The 20,531-nt window shown below is 42.3% G+C and overlaps 1 protein-coding gene across 1 annotated transcript in view; it reads right to left on the bottom strand.

Moving 5' to 3' along the window:
• myripb (myosin VIIA and Rab interacting protein b) overlaps positions 1 to 20,531 on the bottom strand; it is a 96,234-nt gene that overhangs the window by 20,226 nt on the left and 55,477 nt on the right. Inside the window, exon 3 of the mRNA XM_041961712.1 lies at positions 6,033 to 6,169. Coding sequence (XP_041817646.1) covers positions 6,033 to 6,169 — 137 coding nt within the window. The remainder of the gene's footprint in view (positions 1 to 6,032; positions 6,170 to 20,531) is intronic.

Below are 20,531 nucleotides of genomic sequence, written 5' to 3'. Positions count from 1 at the left end.
CACAAATGTTAATATACTGTAAAACAAATGGCTATTTCCCATTTCCAGAGTCTTCAGTCTGGATTAGAGACACATGGTCCAGCTGATAAAGGTCAGAGTTTTCACTACATCTCCTTCATCCTACACTGATTTGATTGCAGGCAAGCTGACACGTGCACGTGGATTTCAGTACCACACAAATAGAGTCAGTTGCATTCTTGACACCAATGTGGCCCGAGCCCTTCAGTCGTTTGCTTTTCGACAGCAGAGACTCTGGGCTCCTGTTTAACATTCTGCCCCTCCAATCCCTACAGGCAGAGCACTGCATCGAGCCACCAAGCTCTCAGCTGAAAGAACGCAGACAATAGAAATGATCCAAAAACTGACGATACGAGTGTCTGAAGTAGCTGAGCCATATTACAGTGGGCTTATCTTTTAAGACGCTGTAGAAGGCTTTGAATCAGTACAAATCTCTTAAAGACCAGGTGATTCAGAGGTCCTCGTGTTATGCTACTACAATCTGCAGAACAGCGGTAGAACCAAGGTCACTGTCAACATTGTCCTGGCACTGCACTCACTAGATTAGCCACACTAACCTACTGCACTATGGTTCAGTGTTGAAGGTTGAGACACTTTTTTGGCTAAATAACCACTCATTGGACAGAAAAGGATCAGCAGCATAGCAGGCAGTGCTCGCTCTGCTTGACAAGTGTAATACTCATGCAAAATCCTCACTACCTATTCTACTTGAGTGGTTCAGTTATGAAAAAATACTGGTGCTAGTTTTCATGAGCGCATTTTTATTCATTCAGCGTTGCATGCAACAGCTCTAAAAAATGTCCCCACAGCTAGAAAAATGGAAATGAATAAGAGCTTCATTATCTGACCTTGGTTGGTTCACACAAAGTTGTGGCATTTGTTGTTCAGCATGACAAAAAATGAAAATTAGGCCAAGGAGTGAACCAGGATTCACAAACACACAGATGTGTATGCAACCAGGTGGAGGGCGAACCTTAATTAACACAGAACAATGATCCCATTTGCAAGGTTGCAGCTTCTGTTGACAGTTTGTATTTGTTTATTCTGTAACTTCATTTTCCAACACATTCACAGGCGGTGAATGGAAGCTCTTCATCAGCTCAAAAGGAAGCCCATATGTCAGACTTTGACACTGGCTCATAAATGTTGCATAATGACATTCAGAAAAACTGTTACGATGGAGAAAAACTCACATTCTGATCACCATCAAAACACAACGAAATGGTGCAGCAGCCAACAACAATCTGACCACCAACTGTTGGCCAAATTCACAAATAAAACCTCTGAAACGGCCCATGTGTCTACTGACAGTTATCCTCTAATTTACAGTAGCAACACACACACACATGCACGCACGCAAACGTAAACACCATAAAAAACACTCAAGTACACTCAAAACACATGCAGTCAGGAAAAATGCATTGACGAAAGAGTCTTTCTCGATTTTTTACTTTACAGGAATTGTACTAATTGTACTAAAATCTGTCTTGCCAGGTTATAAAGTGCATCACTGCTTTGTCTGACGCTATCATTTAATACAAGACATTTATTGCAGACGCACGCACAGATATGCACACACACAAGGACATCATCCTTTATCTTTCTGAAAAGATGACTGCAGCCACGGGAAGCTTCGAAACATTTCACTGCTTTTCTTCTCTCCCTCTCAGCTTTCTCACCGGAGAGAATAGTATGCTTGAAGGTGATAATATGTTTGAACATTTCTCCGCTCAACTTTATCTTACTGGATAGGTGGGGAGCCTCCCACAGACATTTGGAGGGATGTGACAGCAATCACAAAAGGCAGGAGAAAAGTGGGACAACAGTAATCCCCCGTTTGAAATGAATGAGATTTAAGTGTCAAAAAATAAAAAATGAAACATCACCATTTCCTGCTTTTGATGCTCCATAACAGACTCATCACATTGCATTTCATGGCGAGTTTTATGATGCTATACCATAAAACCAGACTAGAGAGGTCGAGAGTGATGTATAAAAATTACTCTGTTAAGGAGATATTAAACGAGCTGAGCCGTTATCAAAATTACGATTCATCACAGTGGAAACAAACACGACACCTCACAGTAAAGCACAGGAATATAGTGCAAGAGATAAGATATGCAAAAAAGAAGAGGTGCACCAGAAATGTCTGCAGCTTTGGCTCACTAACACGAGTCCTCAAATAAACTTGTCAGTTTTTTGAATGCGCATTCATGTTCCAACCAGCAGCTGGTTTGCTTTGCTTATCTTAGCGCAAAGCCTGGAGACAGCTAGCCTGGCTCTGTACAAAGGTAAGAAAATCTGCCTACCAGCACCTCTAAAGCTCAGTGAATGAACTGCTTGTTTCATCCCAACACCAAAGCATAAAAACTACAACTTGTAGTTTCACAGACGGCTGTGTGTCAGACTATTTCTCGACATCCTGGAGTCTCGTTGTCACCATGAGTTTGTCTGGCCCACGTCCCCCAGTAAAACTATGATGTGTCCATTTTTGCACAAATTAAACAAATCAGATGTTAATTAGCCAGTTTTACATGTGCTGGTAGCCAGATTTTGTTATCTTTGAACAGAATAACACTAGATGTTTCCCTATTTCCAGTGTTGATGCTAAGCTAAGCTAACTGGCTGCTGGTGGTAGCTTTATATTTAGCATGCAGTGAGTGCTATCGATCTTCTCACCTAACTCTTGGCACGGAAGTAAATGTGTTTTTGAGGTAACAAACCTGAGATGCTGATGTTTTTAAGCCTATTGACTTACTTGGACACGACCAATGTTGTTATCCTATCAATTCATTCATTCATTTAAAAAGCTAAGATGTGCTTATTCCACCGGAAAAGTTGTTTTTTCCTCTGATCTTTTACCACAACTCTATAAAGTGTCTTCACTGTTTTCTGCCACATCCAATAATTTCCTTAAAGTAGCATCTTGTGCACTATAGACTGTTCAGGATTCATTAATATATGGGTAAAGACAACTGCTGTGCACTTTCATTTGTTTGATTTCATGCTATACTGACATCGAGGCATTAATTACTCATTTAATAAGTACTCGGATGAGTGCTTGGCATCTGCTGATCCATTTAGTGAGGTATTTGAATCAGTTGTGGGGAAAAAAAGGAAATTCGAGCACTTGAGCAAAACGTATTATAGATGGATGATTCAGTTTAGGTCTTCTTCCTTCTCTGATATGTTATTTGTTCCTCTTTACAGCACATGGTCACCAACACTTCATCCATGTTTAATGTTAAAACTCTCCTGGGGCCACATCCATCACGTAGAGCAACACTCTCACTTTCTCCTGCACACACACACACGCACGTACATATATGTATACACGGAGGGATAGTATGGTATTTGTTACAGGTCACACAGGAGCATTACTCCACTTCTATGCGAGATGATGGACATGAAAGCGCGAATTGTTCACTCCCCGATCTCCTCCTGCTGGTTTGAAGGTCACGCGTGTCTCTCTGGGGACGTGATAGATGTAAGACGCTCACATCTCTCTCGCCTGACTGTCACGTCGGCTGTCATTTCACACTCGTGCAGAGTTGATTTCATAAGCATTGGTCCCTTGGTGCTGAATAAAAAAAGGAAACATCCTTTACTAGCACTCATATAGAGGTAGCCTATATTTCACATACGGTTGGGAAACAGTTTACAAGAATGTTTTACATTCCTGTGGCTGATTTCCTATATGCACGAGGAGAGGAGAGCAGTACTGAGACCCTCTCAGAGTCTCCGGGCTACATAACAAAAGCTCTCTTTCTTGGAGCAAAGCAGACCGAGCAAAATTGTGCAACATCAGTTTGTTAATGTTCTAATTGATTTTTTTTCCAGTCTAGTGCTGATTTACTTGCTCAACTCAACTGAAAAGCACAGACATCTTGATATGCATCATGATAACCTCTTGCTGTTATAGACTCACTAAAACACCATTTTTGCAGCATCCATTGTGTGCTGCAAAAGAGGCAGAGGCATTTTCTTTCAAATAAATTAAAACCCAATCATATTTTTTGACAAGTCTAGCCATGGCCTTTCTTTTCGGGACATTTTACAGGCCCATTTAATTCAATCAGATATAGAACATAAAAGTGGGTGGGTGCAGGATGAAAAAAACAAGCTATTTTCATGGAAACACACAACAATACATAAAATGGAAAAAAATATATACCAATCTTTTCCAGACAATAAATCTCAGGTTCTCCTGTGGGAGGCAGCAATAGCTGACCGAAGCTTTAATATCCTGACACACACAAGCAACACATAGGGCCTCCACATGCACACACGTCACAGTATATCCATAATCATATGGCAAGTCAGCTAGCCAGTTAGTGGGAGCGGCGAAGCGAGTATTTGAGAATTGGAAGCGTTATAATCTGCTGGGCTCATGTGAGCCGGGAGACCAGCAGCCGAGTCACATAATCCTTCCATCTCCACCCCAGATGATGTAAGAGAGAAGAGGGGAGGAGAGGAGAGGAGAGGAGTGGAGAGGAGAGGAGAAAAGAGGAGAGGAGAGAAGAGGAGAGGAGAGGAGAGGAGATAATAAAGGAAAGAAGAGAACTACTAGGAGTGGGGGTAGGGGATGATTAGGGGGGAAAAGTGGAAAGGATATCAGAAAACTGGAGTTTTAGACAGAGAATCATCTTGTCCACTCATGCACCACTGAAAGAGCATTAGCCACAACAAAAATCATATATCATAATTTTCCTGGAAAAGCTTCCTACTCACTATCATGTTAGTAAAGATGAAGGAAATTAACTCGAAAATCTCAAAAATGTCTGTCAGCTGGAAATGTGTCCATTGCCGTATTAGCTATTAGACTAAAAACATATAAGCTGCTTTCTGACCAACATAACCTTAGATTCCCAGTGAGCCATATCTGGTTGTAAAGATAGTTGTACACTCGTAATGGCTAGATGTGCTGTCTGCTGTCTCTTTTTTATAGCATATATACATTTAACGAGCATTGCCAGCTAGTTATAGTGAAGCTGTACTGTGTGGCCTGCATAGTATAACTTATAATGGTATTAATTTTGTCAACATCACTTAGGTTGTCCATATTACTTTATACATTATAGATAAAACATCGTGCAGTTGTGGTCGCAGAGTATTCCTAAATATCCTCTCATCTCAACCTCATCCGGTTCTGCCTCAAGTCTGACCTGATTTATCTCCTTTGTGCTCTCTTCATCCATTTAATCCCATGTACTAGGGTTTGAAATAATGCCTTGTAGTCACAGCCACAGAGGCAGAGCGATCATGTCGCAACCGGGTCAAAACAATGCAGGGGAGGCTGGATAAAAGCTGCCCTGCTGCCATCCTGCACAGGAACAATTCACTGAGGACGCAAAGTGGCCTGAGACACTGCAGGGATTAAGTGGCAGGCCACAATGCTGACACTCACACACAAGCACCAACGCTGCCTTACTCACACACAGAAAATGCACAAGTTCGTAACACATTCACAGATGCAACAGCAACAAAGAGAGAACGAAGATTAAACTGCAGCCATGGAAGAAAGAGGATTCTTCAAATCAAATAAACAATGTTATGATCAAATTCATTTAAACTAAGCAAGACAAGTGCAAACATAGTATTTGCACGTAGCAATCGCCCTCCCTGAATTTAACTCTGGAGATTTGTCTGTGGGAAAATCTTTGTTTCGACATGCTAGTGAGAAAGTAATTAAGTGAATCAGTCGGTGAGAGGACAAAATGTGTGAAACAAAGGGAGTGATCATTTAACAAAGCAAACTAATGAGCAATCAAGTGAGCTCGTCTGTGTTTACTCTCGATGTCCGACCAGAGCCGTGCATGTCAAATTATTTCGGAGCTGAGGAAGTTATATTACGCCTCTGGCCAAATCTGTGAAATTGCTTTAATCACAACATGACACGATGTTGCACCGAGACAGAAGGCCGCTCTGCAATCAAAATGATTACAAGATCAAAAAAGAAACAGCACTACACACACTACAAAGTCCATGCATGGCGGCTTAAAGGATGAAGTTACCTGGGAGATCAGAGAGCGCTCCTCTCTCTATAATGTGCTTTCTGTAGAGAGTCTTCAAAACCTTGGCGCTGCCGAACCTCTTGAAGCGACTCTTCACATTGTTATAATACCATTCAAGCGACTGTGTCCTCAAGATCCTGCAGACAACGAGGAAAGTAGGAAGGGGGGAGGGAGGGAGGAAAGAAAGAAATCATGATATTGAGTCAAAAAGAACAGATGGCAAACAAACTGGCAGGAATCAGATTTAATTATAATTACACCAGGATTATAACTTTGACAACAAGCCAAGACTTCCATTAAAATTAAAAAAGTTGAGTGTGGGAGGACCAGTGTGTGGGATTTAGTGGCATCTAGTGGTCAGGTTGCAGATTGCCACCAGTGTATGAATGTGTGTGTGTGTGTGTGTGTGTGTGTTGTGTGTGAATGGGTGAATGCTGGCTCATGTTGTAAAGTGCTTCGAGTGGTCAGTAAGGACAGAAAAGCACTATATAAATGCAGTCCATTTACCAATACAGTCCATTACACTGGTCTTTAACCATACCTTGTGGACTTTTTCAATTATTTTAAGAAAGAATGAAGCCTCCTTATTGATAAAATCCCATAAAAATTTGAGTCAGGCAGGACTGTGGTTTGTGTTATTGTGCACTTTTAGTAATAATTGGCTTTTAAAAGTGATTCTTTCTCTCTGTGTGAAAGCTGTACTGAAGATATGAAAAGTATTTGTTCACAGTTGTATTACGCAGGATCCAAGCTGTGTATTGTTACGTGTGACACTGCAGTGAATGCCCAGGTTTTCAAATGTGACGTCAAATCATTTTCCAGGCTTTTCCTTACTCCGCGGCGCTTCAATGCCAACCAATTACATAAGCAGCAATTCATAACAGAGAGGTTTATGAAAAGCCCTCAGAAAAGCGCTCCCTTTGCGCCAGCGTTGCGTCGGATTGCATGAAACTCTGCCAACTTTGTGTTTAATCTTGCAGTCCCCTCTGCTCTTCTTTTGCTTTTTCATGCCACTATCACACACTGGTGAGGATAAACAAACTCAACACACAAAGACAGATTTCCTGTTAAAGGAGAAAAAAAAACACACAAGCACACACACACACACACACACACACACTATTCATTGCCATTTACCATGTATTATGTACACATTTTTACCTTTTTTCTTGTTAAAAGATGCAACACCAATAGACTTGTACAGGTACAGGCATATTTACATATTCATATACTGTATTTAAGAGTAACACCTTTTTTGAAAGATAAGGCTCATGATATTCTACTTTTTTTAAATATAAATACCATGAAAAGACCAAAACAATAATGAATTGATCCAAGTGTTACCCGTGTTGCCAAAGCCGTAGACCTTTGGAATGAATGAGCTTGAGGCTAAGAGCCACACACAGGGTGACTGACTAATGCACTGTTCATTTTGGTGGATTTATGGGAATTGTTGATGATATAAAATACAGCCAACCTAATCCTTCAAAGGAGCTATGATTTTTACTTCACTGACCTCAGTATCCAGCATCTATGCCACTAAGTTTGTATGGATGTCCACACAACTACCGAACATGTTCCAACATTTTGTGCACATCCAGTAAAGGTCAAATAAGTATTTTATGGTTTTTAATACGTATGTTCTACATACCGCACATGTCATTGACTCCAGCACCCTCATTATAAAAGAGCAGGGAGAAAGGGAGAGGGAACACAAAGTACATGACAGAGTGTTTTAGTGTGTGTGCGCGTGTGTGTGGATGCGTCTGCTCAATGAAGAGACAGGCCGTTGAAGGAGAGGGTGAAAATAGCCATGCTAATAAAGGGATCCTGAGTGCCCCGGAGGCTGCATGGGCTGCCACATCCATCCCGCACACCCCCACCTCCTTCTCAACCTCCCTTCCTCTTTCAGTGCGATTTATTATCCTCTGCTTCTATCAGCTGGGCTGCTCAATGGGCTTCAGCTCCTTAATTTCATGCCACGGGTCAACCTAGTCTCTCTAATGGTGGCTGCCGAGCTGCAGTGAAGAGGCCTTGCTCCTTTTATCTCCCTCTGGGCCCAGGCAAGAAGGAGCAGAGATGAATCTGGAGGAGCAAACCAGCATCGCGGCGGCATCATACAAGGCAGAAATACAAATAGCTTCCACCTGTACTCTGAAATGACCTGGAGCCACAGGGAGCGACCTTTGAACTGAAAAGGATAGAGAAGAACTGGAGAGGGCTGCAAGGTTATGGCTATAGAGATATTAACTGAGTGGAATCTTAATTCATTTTCAAATGAAGCTGTATGCCTGAGCAGCATGCATGGTCACACTCTCAAAATGATGATTAAAAAATAATTGACTGTTTGCTAAACCTCACCCGTCTTTACTGCGGCTAATTCTCCATTCTAGCATAGTTAGCTCAATGAATTGTTTGATATGGTCTCTGGCTGTCTTTTAAATGCCTCCAGCTGACTTGATTTATAATATGAATCTTGAAAAGGGGTCTTAAATATGCACTTGATGGCTACATGACAGACTAAAAGACTGAGGCTAAAGCTGCATGTCAGCACACTGACCAGTTAATAATCCATGTAGTAGACGTGATAGGAAGAAATACTGTTCTTGTACCGCAGCATAAAGCTAGTTAGTCCGAGTTTTATAATGTAGAATCTTATTTCAAAGTAAAGGCCTATTTCATTTAACACAACCCTGTTTAGCTGCTTGGCTTATGTATTTGGACAAGGTATTGGTCTTACTGCAGCCTGAAGTATACCGATTCATCAGCATGTGGAGAAAAGCAAAGCTCGATAGGCGTACAGTGTCTAGCTACAGATGCCAAGCAATTATTACATATTCATGGGGAGGGGTTTAACTGAAAAACCTATTTATGGCATTTACAGTATACATATAGTATGCATTTAACTGTGGAATATTTGTCACCCAAACTATTTAACCATATTTTAACATGCATACATACATGTTTTGGCTTTAAATGTAGTTGCTCAGTGGTGCAATGCTCGCATCCCTCTGCCTGACACTCGACGTGGCACAAAAACAGATGATAAGTAAATGCAAACTTCAGCTCGGGCATCTGCTCCCTTTATGCCGGCTACACAAACTTGTTGAAATTAGCCAAGCTTTCCCTCCTAGAGAAAAAAGCGAGAGTGGGATTCAGGACAGTGGGAGAGGCGTCCCGATGAATGAAGCATGACATTGCTTCCCTAGAGTTATCTGATCTAAAAAAGAGAGGGAGAAGGGAGGAGAGTGGAGTGGATAAGCAGAGCCTTTCAAGCGGGAGCTGCACTGCTGTGCAAGCTTCTGCAAATACACATTTCATAATGAGGCTGGGAGATTCCCTGATGCTCGGCTGCTGCATGAATAAGTAAGAGGGATTCCTGTGGATGGTCTCCTGACACCGGGTCTACCCTCCCTCTATCATCACATTGGCTTTGCTCTACTGCGTGGATTCTTGAGAACCGACTCCTCCTTGTCATCCTCTTCTCGTCTCTCCAGCCCTTTTGCCCTCTATACTTCAGAAGATTGATTTGCACATATAAATGAGGTCTAAATAAAAAATATAAAACATGCAGAAGAAGTGCAATAAAAAGTATCTGGCTTTGCTGAGTTTCCACCTCCCCTGGCAAAGGGAACCATTACCATAATTGACTTTCTGAGCCTTCTAATGAATTGGTTCAGCTTCTGTTGAGGCTGCTGTAGGGATGGGAGCAAAGGGAGAAGAAAGAGGGGTGGGGGTAGACTTTTACAGAACATCAATAGACACTAGTCTCTTCTGAAGACTTGCACAGTGACTGTTCTTGTTAATAGAAAAAAATAAGACGAAAATGTTGATTGTTTTCAGCTCCAGGGTTAGATCAAAGCGCCTGATGTTTGGAAAGTTATGGCCCTCGAGTTGTGAGGTCTTAATGAGTGAAAAGCAGGAGGAGTTATATCTAGTACAGTCTTGCATTCTTTATAGCAACTCCAGCATTTTGTACCAGGAATAAACCTTTTCTACACACATGAAAAATCTATTTTTTATAAGGGAATAAGACTGTAATCTTGATCTGATCTTATGCTAATATTTGTTCACATTTATCAGAGGACACGTAGATATCATCTGAAAACTAAAGAGGTTTAGCTGATATCTATGTATGTACTGGAACACTAGTAGTATTCAATAAAAGTATTATTGAAGCAAGCAAATAAGCTACCAACAACCAATCACCACCAAGGGGCTAACTGTAAATTCACTTTGTCCCCACATCTTCCCTTATTCTTTGCTATATTTTTTTGGCTGCAAGCACTAAAATGCTCCAAAACACGATCATTAAGGGTATACAAACATGCACAAGGCAGAACAAAATTAGTCTTTATGCAGATGATGTGTGACTGTTCCTAGAGGACCCTCTGTCATCTCTACAGGAATCTTTCACTCTATACAGCTATTCAGCTAACTGGTCAACATCTACTTTTGTACCCTCTGCAGCACTAGCATCACCTATTTGTTCAAAGGCAATATAAAAGAATAATGATCAGCATTGTGTTCGATGAGCTTGCTCAATGAGAGCATGGTGCAAAGTGTGGTGAGGAATCAAATATGGTCCTGTTCACTTGAAGAAACTTTCCCTTATCGCTATTCTGCTTGCTGTCACTGATCTGTTACACAAATATGTAAACTGCAGCCCAAATATGTCCTCAGCTGAAGACTGGCTCATTCAAAAACAAATTTAGTACACAACGGGGAAGGGTTATTAATATTGATTAATTTCCGCAGTGAGGACTAGAAGAAAATCTAACTCCAAACAAGAATTAATGGCCTTTCATCCACATCTCTTACCGCTTCTGTGGTTGTGTATTTGTACACACCAGAGCAGATTTGTGCAAGAGGTAGAAGTGGGAACAGGGCGATTTATTTTCTATACATGCTGCAAAAATGACATTTTTTTTGTGAAAAGAAAACACAGACCAAGAAAATGTGTTCTTTTAACAGACTGTGTGGGTGAATATGTACATAGATATCTTTACCAGCATGACACTTCCTAGTGTATGTTTAATGATTATATACAGTACCCAGGTTGACATGTACTGTATGCACTAAGCACTGTTTTAGGGATTGCTTTACCTATTCATTGCAGAGATTTTCCCTGAGCTATGCCATCTGTGTTGATACACCCCAGCACTAAAAACACTCTTTTCAAATATATTCAGTCTTGGCAGAACAGGCCGAAGGACAAAGGACAAGGTCGTGGGTCAACTGCTAAAAAGCCTACAGTATGAGATTTTCAGGGCACAGCTGCACTGACCTGTCGGAATGATTTAAAACAGCATCTGGTTTGCAGCAGACAGAAAAACAACTCTCTCTCTCAGCAGTGGTGCTGTACATAACCTTTCCAGGAAGCAGCTGGAATGCTGATCACCTGCATGTGTCTCTATGATTGACATTCAGATAGGCAGGAAGTGGAATATAAAAAGAGCTCATCTTGCATAATAAGGTGCTTAGAGGTGTATCTGTGTCCATGCACTCTTTCTCTCTTCTCTTCTTGCTTGACCTCTACCTTCTCTTGCCTCCTCTAACATTTTACCACAGTCTTTCTCATATTTCTGCATCTGCCTCCTCCTATTTTTTCTTTCACATATGTGTACTTGTGAAGGACACACTGATGCACTCAGTGTAAACATACACCTCAGCTGGAAATATGCTCTGCAATACTGGCAAAAATGGCCAGACTGCAACCAAAACAGCACATTACATGCCACTCATTTAGACGACGTACAGTACAGTGTATGACCATATGAGCTGGGTACAGAAACACTGAGTGTCTGTTTCCATTTTTTAGATAACCCAGTGGTTGGCAGGCTCTCCAATGCAGAGCAGAGGGTCATTAAATGAACAGATCCCTGTGACTGGAGACACATTTGCAAACAGCGTGTGTTTCACAGCAGTTTAAATTTGCACACTTTTGATTGTGTCTCTGGTACACTGCAGCATTTATCCTGGACAGCTACAGTGCTGCAGATTCATGGCAGGGTATTCTGCTACATTCACTTGACCCGCGTCTTTAAAAAGTCTAACTTTAGGCAATTTACTTGCCATCTCGTCCCCCAATGGTTCCTTCTTTCAGGACCTAAAGCTGTCAACTTTACTCTCCTCCTCTCTCCCTGTTTCCCTCACTTGAGACCTTCACCATCCAGGCTGTTGCAGACAAATGTGTCGGCAGCTGGGAGAGCCCGTGGCACATTATGGTAGACTGGAAATAAGTTATATTGGGACAAAGTGCTCTCAGACAGAGCATGAACAGAGGGACAAAAGTGAATTACAAACTGCTCACACAGAGTCTGGTTTTCTTAGGCAGTGGTCCCGATTTTTAAGAGTCTGTCACACCAACATCAATCACTGCCAACACTGATTCTCTGGCAGTTAATAAAAACAGGATAACACCTTGAACCTTACATAAGTTTAAAAATACACATGACAGCTAAATAACTCTCCATTAGAGACACCTAGTCTCAGAGTCAGTTCAGAGTTCAGTATCAATACCATATCTTCTTTCAGGTTATCAACCTAACATCTGACCCCTGATATACTGGTATCGTTGCATCCTGACACAGCAATAGATCACACGTTTAGATCAGGAGATGACTGCAGTAAGAGTATTAAAACTGTACCTTTGTCATTGCAATGTACTACAAAAGTGACCACATTACTGCAGAGTAGCTCTCGAGGAAACCCACCTTATTTCAGCTTATTTTGTGAAGCATTTTGTCCCTTCTATGTCTTGAGTGTATGATAACTAAAACCCACAGTGAGCATCCTGTATAGTGTTTACAGTCAGTTCACAATGACTCATCAATAATGTGTTTGAAAGACTGATAGTCAGGCTGCAGTTGAAAGTATTCTAATTGATCTTTTTTTTCCAAGGAATTTGGTCTTTTGGAATTGAATCACGGTTTGAAATCCGTGTCCCTGTGGCTGCAGTCTGAGCTACCAGATACCACAGGTTGTGTTGTTTTTACTGTCGCTCTGCATGGAGTGGAATATAATTAACATTTGGCGAAGGTGACTCATTTCAAACAAAACTAGAGCATTCATACAGTAGTGTAATCCAGCATTTGTGACAATTAGGTTAGGGCATTTGGTACCTATAACAGCTGGCCAGATGTCACATCATTTGTTGTTGTTCAGCTGCACATGTGGGTCATTTTAGGACATAGGTCTGTTCAAAATCATATCGGATATAGGTCACTTTGAAACCCTGCACAACATTCTCCAAATGAAATGATAAAGCTGCACAGACTGCAGTGTATTTACATATATTTCTGTGTGGATATACTGTATAGAGCATATGGGAAAGTGAGATAATCTGCTCTCAGCCTCCAGCTTCTGTACAGCCAGAGCACCACATGGGATTTTAAAGGGAGCATGCGGAGAGGCTGAGCTCTGCAGCAGCCGAGCAACGTGGGAAATCTGGTGACAGAATAGACTGCGGTTATGCTCTCCACCACTCAACTCTTTCTCCATCTGGCTGTTCGGTGTGGATAATGAACACCACAGCTCCCTGCAGCCTTTATCTGAGCAATTATGTGGAGCCAAAATCAAGATATGATTAGAGGTTGAAAGAGGCGAATGTCTGTAAACAAAATTAATTTGTTAAATGTCCTCTGAGAGAACTACAAAGCCCATGATGGTAATTAAATTTCAGTGAGGTGGCATGGCTTTTTGTGGGGTTTTTTTTTAGGTCAGTGTCTGAGTGGGAACCCTGGTTTTATCCTCTTAATGTCATGAAACACCTCGGCAGGAAATGAAAATCCACTGAAATAACAGGATTTGAGAGATTACACAATGCACAGTGCACAAGAAAGCTTTTTTCAAAATATTACTTTTCAAAACATTATCTTTTTCTATTGCGTCCTAAACTAGATTTGTCCAACGGCCAGAATTTTTCTGAGCAGACATTGTGGAGGCCAGACTTTCAAAAAAAACCCCAATTTATTTAGGCATTTAATTAGCCTCTTTCATTAGCGTATTGTTGTTTAATATTTTAATTTTCTTACAAAATTTATGTTATTGTTTTGGCCTCTATGATTGGGATCAGACTTTTAAAGACATGGAAGATCCATAATGAAAACTAGTTACTTAACTAGAAAATGCTCTCAGATCTCCACCAAGGAGGCAGATTTTGATCCCAGGAAGCAACAAAACTACTCAGTTTGAGACTCAAGACAACAGTTGTCCAATGAAAATGAACCTGAGTGGCGCCTCTTGTGTCTAACAGAAAATAATCTGATTCAGTAGATGAGTGAACTAATTCATAATCATAATTCATTATGAATGAAACAGACTTTTTGGCTTGTTGCCAGGGGTTTACAAGCTAATCAACAGTCACACTCAGGAGGAGCTGGACCTCTTCCACTGGTGAGTAACGTCAGATGCACACATTTTCTCACTTCATTGATATTCTGGAGGCCAAATGGGGAACTTTGGCATGCAGGATGTGGCCCGTGGGCTGCCAGTTGATGACCACTGGCATACAGGGTGGCAGGGATACTTAAGTGACCAAGCTGTTATTGAGATTGTCCTTTAATCGAAGGATCAGTCATTCAAACCGCCAATGCACCAATCAACTACGTGTCCTGCAAAAAAGCAAGGTTGCAAGTTACTGACCCCCAGTAACCTTAGCAGTATAGAGGTAGGCTGTATAAAAAGTAGAAGCAGTCACTAGAGAATGATAGAGGGAGGCATTGGCTGAAGGTCATTAACCTGATTCAAACCGCAGACATTGTGCACGAGTCACTTTGAGAAAAGGACAAACAGGGTGATGGGGAAATAGCATACTCAAGCTGCCAGTGCCCAATGTACTGAGGTGTCAGTCTGACCAGCCTGTTAGGGAGCAGAGGAGCACCAGCCTGACAACACCAAGCTACGTACACTGCCGTCACCTGTTAGAGACTAAGGAGAGGAGCAACGGAGGGGAAAGAGAGGGCAAAGGAGAACAGGGGAAAGGCTATACAGCCAGAGGAGGACGAATGACACAATGAGCAAGTTAAGAAAAAGGTCACTGCATTGATTGGCATCGAGGAGCACAAGCATATGGTGGCATTTGTTCCATGGGATCTATTTTTAGAAGTCCCTTTATAAGCACACCCCCAGTCTATGTAATCCATGTGAATTGATCTTCAATGGGAAAGTGGGGAAAGCAGTGGGGGAGTCCATCTTTGGCTGCAGTTGCTCTTTAAAGATTTGTTTGAGTGTGTGTGTGTGTGTGTGCCTGATAAGCCAGAAAGCTGTGAAAGAGGGTTTTTTTTTTTCCCCAGAAGAAGAACATAGTGTATGGCAAGCGTTTCAAAGAAGGTTAGAGAGCAGCTCCAGACGTCGAGGTTTGACACTTGTGGCAGGTGCCGATATGAACGGAAGCGTAAAAGTTTGATTCGCTTCCTGTTTTGCATGATGACATGAACTGTCTGTAAAGTGCTTGCTGCCTGAGCAGAAATAAAAACACTCTCCAGATCAGAAAGGTTTCTGGATGCGTTTCTGCTGCAGACAGTGCACACGTCCTTGGCTTTAAAGACATTTCCCATTAATGCACCAGTGTCATTTATAACTTTGGCAAAGCTTTGTTGTTCTGTACACACACAGCATGCAGCTGAAGAGAAATCAGATTATCACTGAGTATTTGCAATGTTTTTGAGCGCAGATTGTTGCCTGTCAAAGTGAAGTGAAACAAAGCAGTGCTTTGTGTCTGACACAAATGGAGACTAAAGACTCACATGGCTTTTAAGTCCATATCCACAAATCTGATCACTAACACCAGCATGTCTGGCTCTATCTCACAAGGACATTTCATGGGTATTAAGAATGGCATTGCTTTAAGGAGAGTTCTGTTTTTCTCTGATAAAGATTAAGACATTTAAATAGCCACACCAAAGCTTCTCTTACATTAAAGTGTGAGTTTTGTCTGTGAGCATGTGTTGGTGTCTGTAAGTATTTTCCTATTGGAACGGCCGCTGTGTATCTGTGACCTTCGGGCCACAGCCTCCGCTCTCTTGAGTGCATTTCATTGGCGGAAAGGCAGCCAAAAAACAGGCCAATGAAGTCAGCCATTTCGCTGCACTCCCACCAATTAGGAAACCAATGAATGGCCCACTTCCCAAACAAGCCTCTGGCTACCCTCATCCTGGGAGCAGTTCCCATCAAGTTAGTCACACAACACCAACCAAGAAACAAGACTCGCCGCTGGAACAGCAGACTGTTCTCACAACTCCTGTCTTTGTCTTCCGTCTCTCGCTTCATGTCTGCTGACTGACTGACTGCTTCTCTCTCTCTCTCTCCTTTTTCTGAAATGCCCCCTGCAAAGTCGGGTTTACAATGCAAATATGTTGTGTTTACTGATCACGTCACCTTCACGTCTTTGCAGTGTGGGAGGAAACCGAAGCGTTCAGAGGAAACCCAGCTCACACGGGGAGGAACATAAAGACTCTGCACAGAAAGAAAGCAGCCAGTCAGCTGAGGTCTGCCCGTCAGGTCTCAGTGCTAACCGCTGGACCACCCTGCTGTCTTGCAGCACACAGCTGTCAGTGGTGGTCTGTGCTGAGCTGCTGAGGTGTTATGGTCTCAGACGCCAAGATTTCTTCTTCTCGTTATTTTTCTCCTTCAAACTGAGGAGGTGGTGGATTCTTCCCCAGACTTAGCAACTGTTTTTTTTTTTTTTTTTTTTTTTAACTCTGGCAGCTTCTCCTCAAAGACTTTGAGCTCGGGAACAAGTTCGAGGGCATGTAAAACAGTGAAGGACTCCTCCTCCAGCTCCTTATCAGCTTTTCCTGCAGCGAGATAACTTCTCTCTGGAGGGCCTGACTGACCTCTTCCTCACTCTTGAGCTTGGTAAGCTTGGCTGCCAGTTCCTCCGGCCTTGTTTCCACTCTCTCCGACAGCGGGCATCTTGCTCCTCCATCAACCCCTGCATCAGCATGAGACTTTTTCTCAGCCTCGAGTTCTTGCTGATGGCGGCGCTTTGTTCCTGCTCACTCAGCTCCACCCTAAAACTGTCTGGAGCTTTGCACAGAGGCTTGTTCTCTGTTGTCTCTGTCTCCATTGTGGCACAGGGCTCACCGACCTTCTCCTTCTGACAGGCAATGTGCTGCTCAGCACCCTGGAGGTGAGCCTTCAACATCTCCACCAGGGTGCCTCCTCCTGTATAGCTTCAGTTTCACAGTTCATCACTTTCATCAGCCTGAGAATCATTATTGACCCGATCACAGAGAACAATCAGAACACAGGATTAAACGTGTTATCAATCCCAGAATGACTGACAGGTCAAACACAGTGACATTCAAACACAAAATGTAGCTTTTGATGTGTAAATTCAACTCTTTAGTTATATTTGGGCATATATCTGTAATCAGGGGCAGATCTAGAAGCTTTCAAATGTGGAGATCAGACTGTTGCACAGATTCAAAGAAGGGGGGCACATTCAATGTCTTTCTTTGGTCTTTGGTCCCGTGTGTGTGTGCTGCAAAACACTTTGGACCAACTGTCTTGTGTCTTAAGAGCTATATAAATAAAGTTGAGTTACTGTAAAACATGTTTTCAGTTTGTTTGCCGATCACAAAATACAAAATTGTAGCTGCAGCCACTTTCCTCCAGCCTATATTAACATGCACACTTTTATCAGCTACAGCTTGTGCGCTTCCTAAGAGAATCTCACCATGATTAACAACACCAACACACAACAGCAGGCATGCTGGCATCAAGGGAGCAACTCAGCAACTTTGCCTCACACAGCAACAAAGTCACTGGTGGTGTGAGTTGAAGAGAGATGTAAATCTCACTCTACCAGATCAGATAGTGATGGATGGCAAAATCAGGACTTTTCCATCTCCATCTTCCTTTTTTCTGGGCAAAAAAAAAATTATCTTCAGAAAATCCTCTCACTAGCACTGCGATGGGCTGTGACAAGAGGGCATTGCTGATTCGTCCCCTGGTATGGCGCAAGAAGGCGTAGCCACACTTGCATTAGTCTTTAATTGAAGCTCACGCAACTGAGAAGTCAAGAATGTGTTTCCTGCTTCAGTGCTACATGCAGCTGACTTGCAGGTCAAAGCTCAGCATTATTCAACCAGCAAATTTGCATGGTCGGCCAAAGGAAACAGTGTTGTGTTGATGCATGTTGCGTATGAAAATTAAGGGGTAATTACTCTTGTGGTGTGCCATCATTCTGTTTGAAAATTACACTAGACTAGACTACAATTGCTGCACTACTCTCGCAGAATGTTTATGCTTTTTATCGCTCTGCTCAATATTTTTTATGACCTCCATCGAACCTGTGACTCCACCTAATTTCTGCGGGTGCTGCGTGCGGGGCACTTCCGTTGGACCGAAGGCAAATGCGACCATGCCTTGAGGCCTAACACGACACACACGCTGGTACCAAGCAAACAACACTCTCCCGACTCAGTCTGGCAGACAGGGCGTGGGAGACGGATGACGATGAATCATTGATGCTCGGCACACAGATCACAAACAAAACACACAAGCGCGCACACGCACGCACCAGATGCATGCACACACACATTTATCTCCTCTCTCTTACTCATCCTTCCTTTCCCATTTGCAGCGTGGTGTTTTTCTCTGTGCCATTACTGATTTTGTGGTGACAGAGACAGATGGAGGGATAGAGACGGGAATGGAAGACCGGCAGAAGAGGAGAAGTCTCCCTCTGCTTCTTTCTTTGGTCTGAAATAACATTAATAGCCACTGCTGGCCTTTGCTTTTCTGGGCTTGCCTTTTGCATACATCTTTCTTAGCACTTTTTGGCATTCTTTCATGACTTCATCCATGTCTCTCATCTTTATTTCCCATTAGAACATGATATCTACCTCAGATTAGTTGGAGAGAGTCTTTTTTTTCTAGGTACAAAAAGGTGTGTTTCTGAAATTCTTATGTTTAATAGGTTATATGGATAATATCAGTGATAAAACCTACAAAACAACATTTTACAGGGTTGTTATACTCAGGGTGTAGACCATAGGAGAGGACTGTATATTGGAGAAGGGTGCTGGTGTGACGTAGAAGCTAGGATAACAGATTGCATGTGGAGATGGATGCCATAGACGAAGTACGGCGCCATTCATCAAACGATGGCCTCTGTGACAGTCAGCTCCACCCAGCGTGACTTACTGATCACAATGCAACCCTGGAAAGAATGCACCACAGTGCGCGTGGACACATTTTAGCCTTGAAACTATTTCAGTGTGCAACTGGATTAGAATCTTTAAATCTATGGTCCATTCTAACCAGCCTTTTAATTACCCATGTAAGCCTCATTAGGATAAAACATCCTTCATCAGCATCAGAGGAGCCTGGAGCAAAAACATCTCAGGGCAAAAAAGCACAAAGCTCAGCTGTAAACACTATTAAACATAGAAATGCTGGATAATAATGGCAGCTGAGGACAAAGATCACATGGGTTCACATGTTGAGGGGAATGTATAAGTTCAGTGATTAAGCTCAGTTGGTAGAACACACTGCTGTTTCAGCTTCTGCATTGCTGCTGTTCTTATTCCAGCTGGGCTTTGATCATTCAAAAGAACTTTTGCCCTCTTTCTTTCATGTTAGTGTGCACGCAGAGGCGTACGTCGTACTCCAGGCCGGGGCAGGAGACTGCTGCATTATTCATACTGATGCCGTCACACCGAGTAATTGAAGCCATGAAGCAGGGGAGGTGGAGGGTGGAAGGCGGGCGACACCCTCTCTCGCTGCCTCTCAGTAGAAATTGTTTTGATCATTATCAGTGACCTCTGAGTGTGATCAGTGCAGACATCAAGGTGATACTCTCCATCTGAGGGCAAAGTCAATACTGGCGGAGATTTAGGAAGTCAGGGTATGGACGGACATGCAGCTGCACTGGTGATGTCACTTACTGAAAATATAAACAAAGCACTGCTGGCTTCATCTGTTAAAGTAATGGCTTTCTGTCACTCAACCATACATGCCATTAATTAATGCTTTATTCAGACATAATAGGACCATTATAGAAAGAGCCACAGTGTTTGCCTCATACCTGATTCATGAGAGGAAGCAGTGAAAGTGATACAGGAATGAGGAAGAAGAGTGTTTTCTATTCTATCGCAGGCTGGATTTCAACAGTTTTTGCTGGGAATCCTTAATTAATGACCATTGTCAGCACAAGGGACACTTGCCCTAATTTCTCACTAAATGCCTCTTACATTTTTGTATCCATTGCATCATTTATCATCGAACACTGCTGCCTACTGTATCACGTTCACGAATGCACAACGATAGAATAAGAACAATAAGAATAACTTTATTTGTATAGCATGTTTTAATTCAAAGGTGCAGCCCAAAGTGCTTCCCAAGATTCATACACAACAAAACGCGGTTGGTGTTGATTGAAATTGGAAATTTAAGGAGACTCATTCACAGTGTGCTGTGGTTTCATTTTTCCTTGTGCATTAGTGATGATACTTAAGTGATGAAGTACTGTGCTTGAATATTTAACCG

The sequence above is a fragment of the Chelmon rostratus genome, chromosome 20 (assembly GCF_017976325.1).
Source record: "Chelmon rostratus isolate fCheRos1 chromosome 20, fCheRos1.pri, whole genome shotgun sequence".
In the NCBI taxonomy this organism is placed as follows: Eukaryota; Metazoa; Chordata; class Actinopteri; order Chaetodontiformes; family Chaetodontidae; genus Chelmon; species Chelmon rostratus.
Note: the sequence above shows the minus strand (reverse complement) of the source record. Positions and strands in the feature narration are given on the sequence as shown.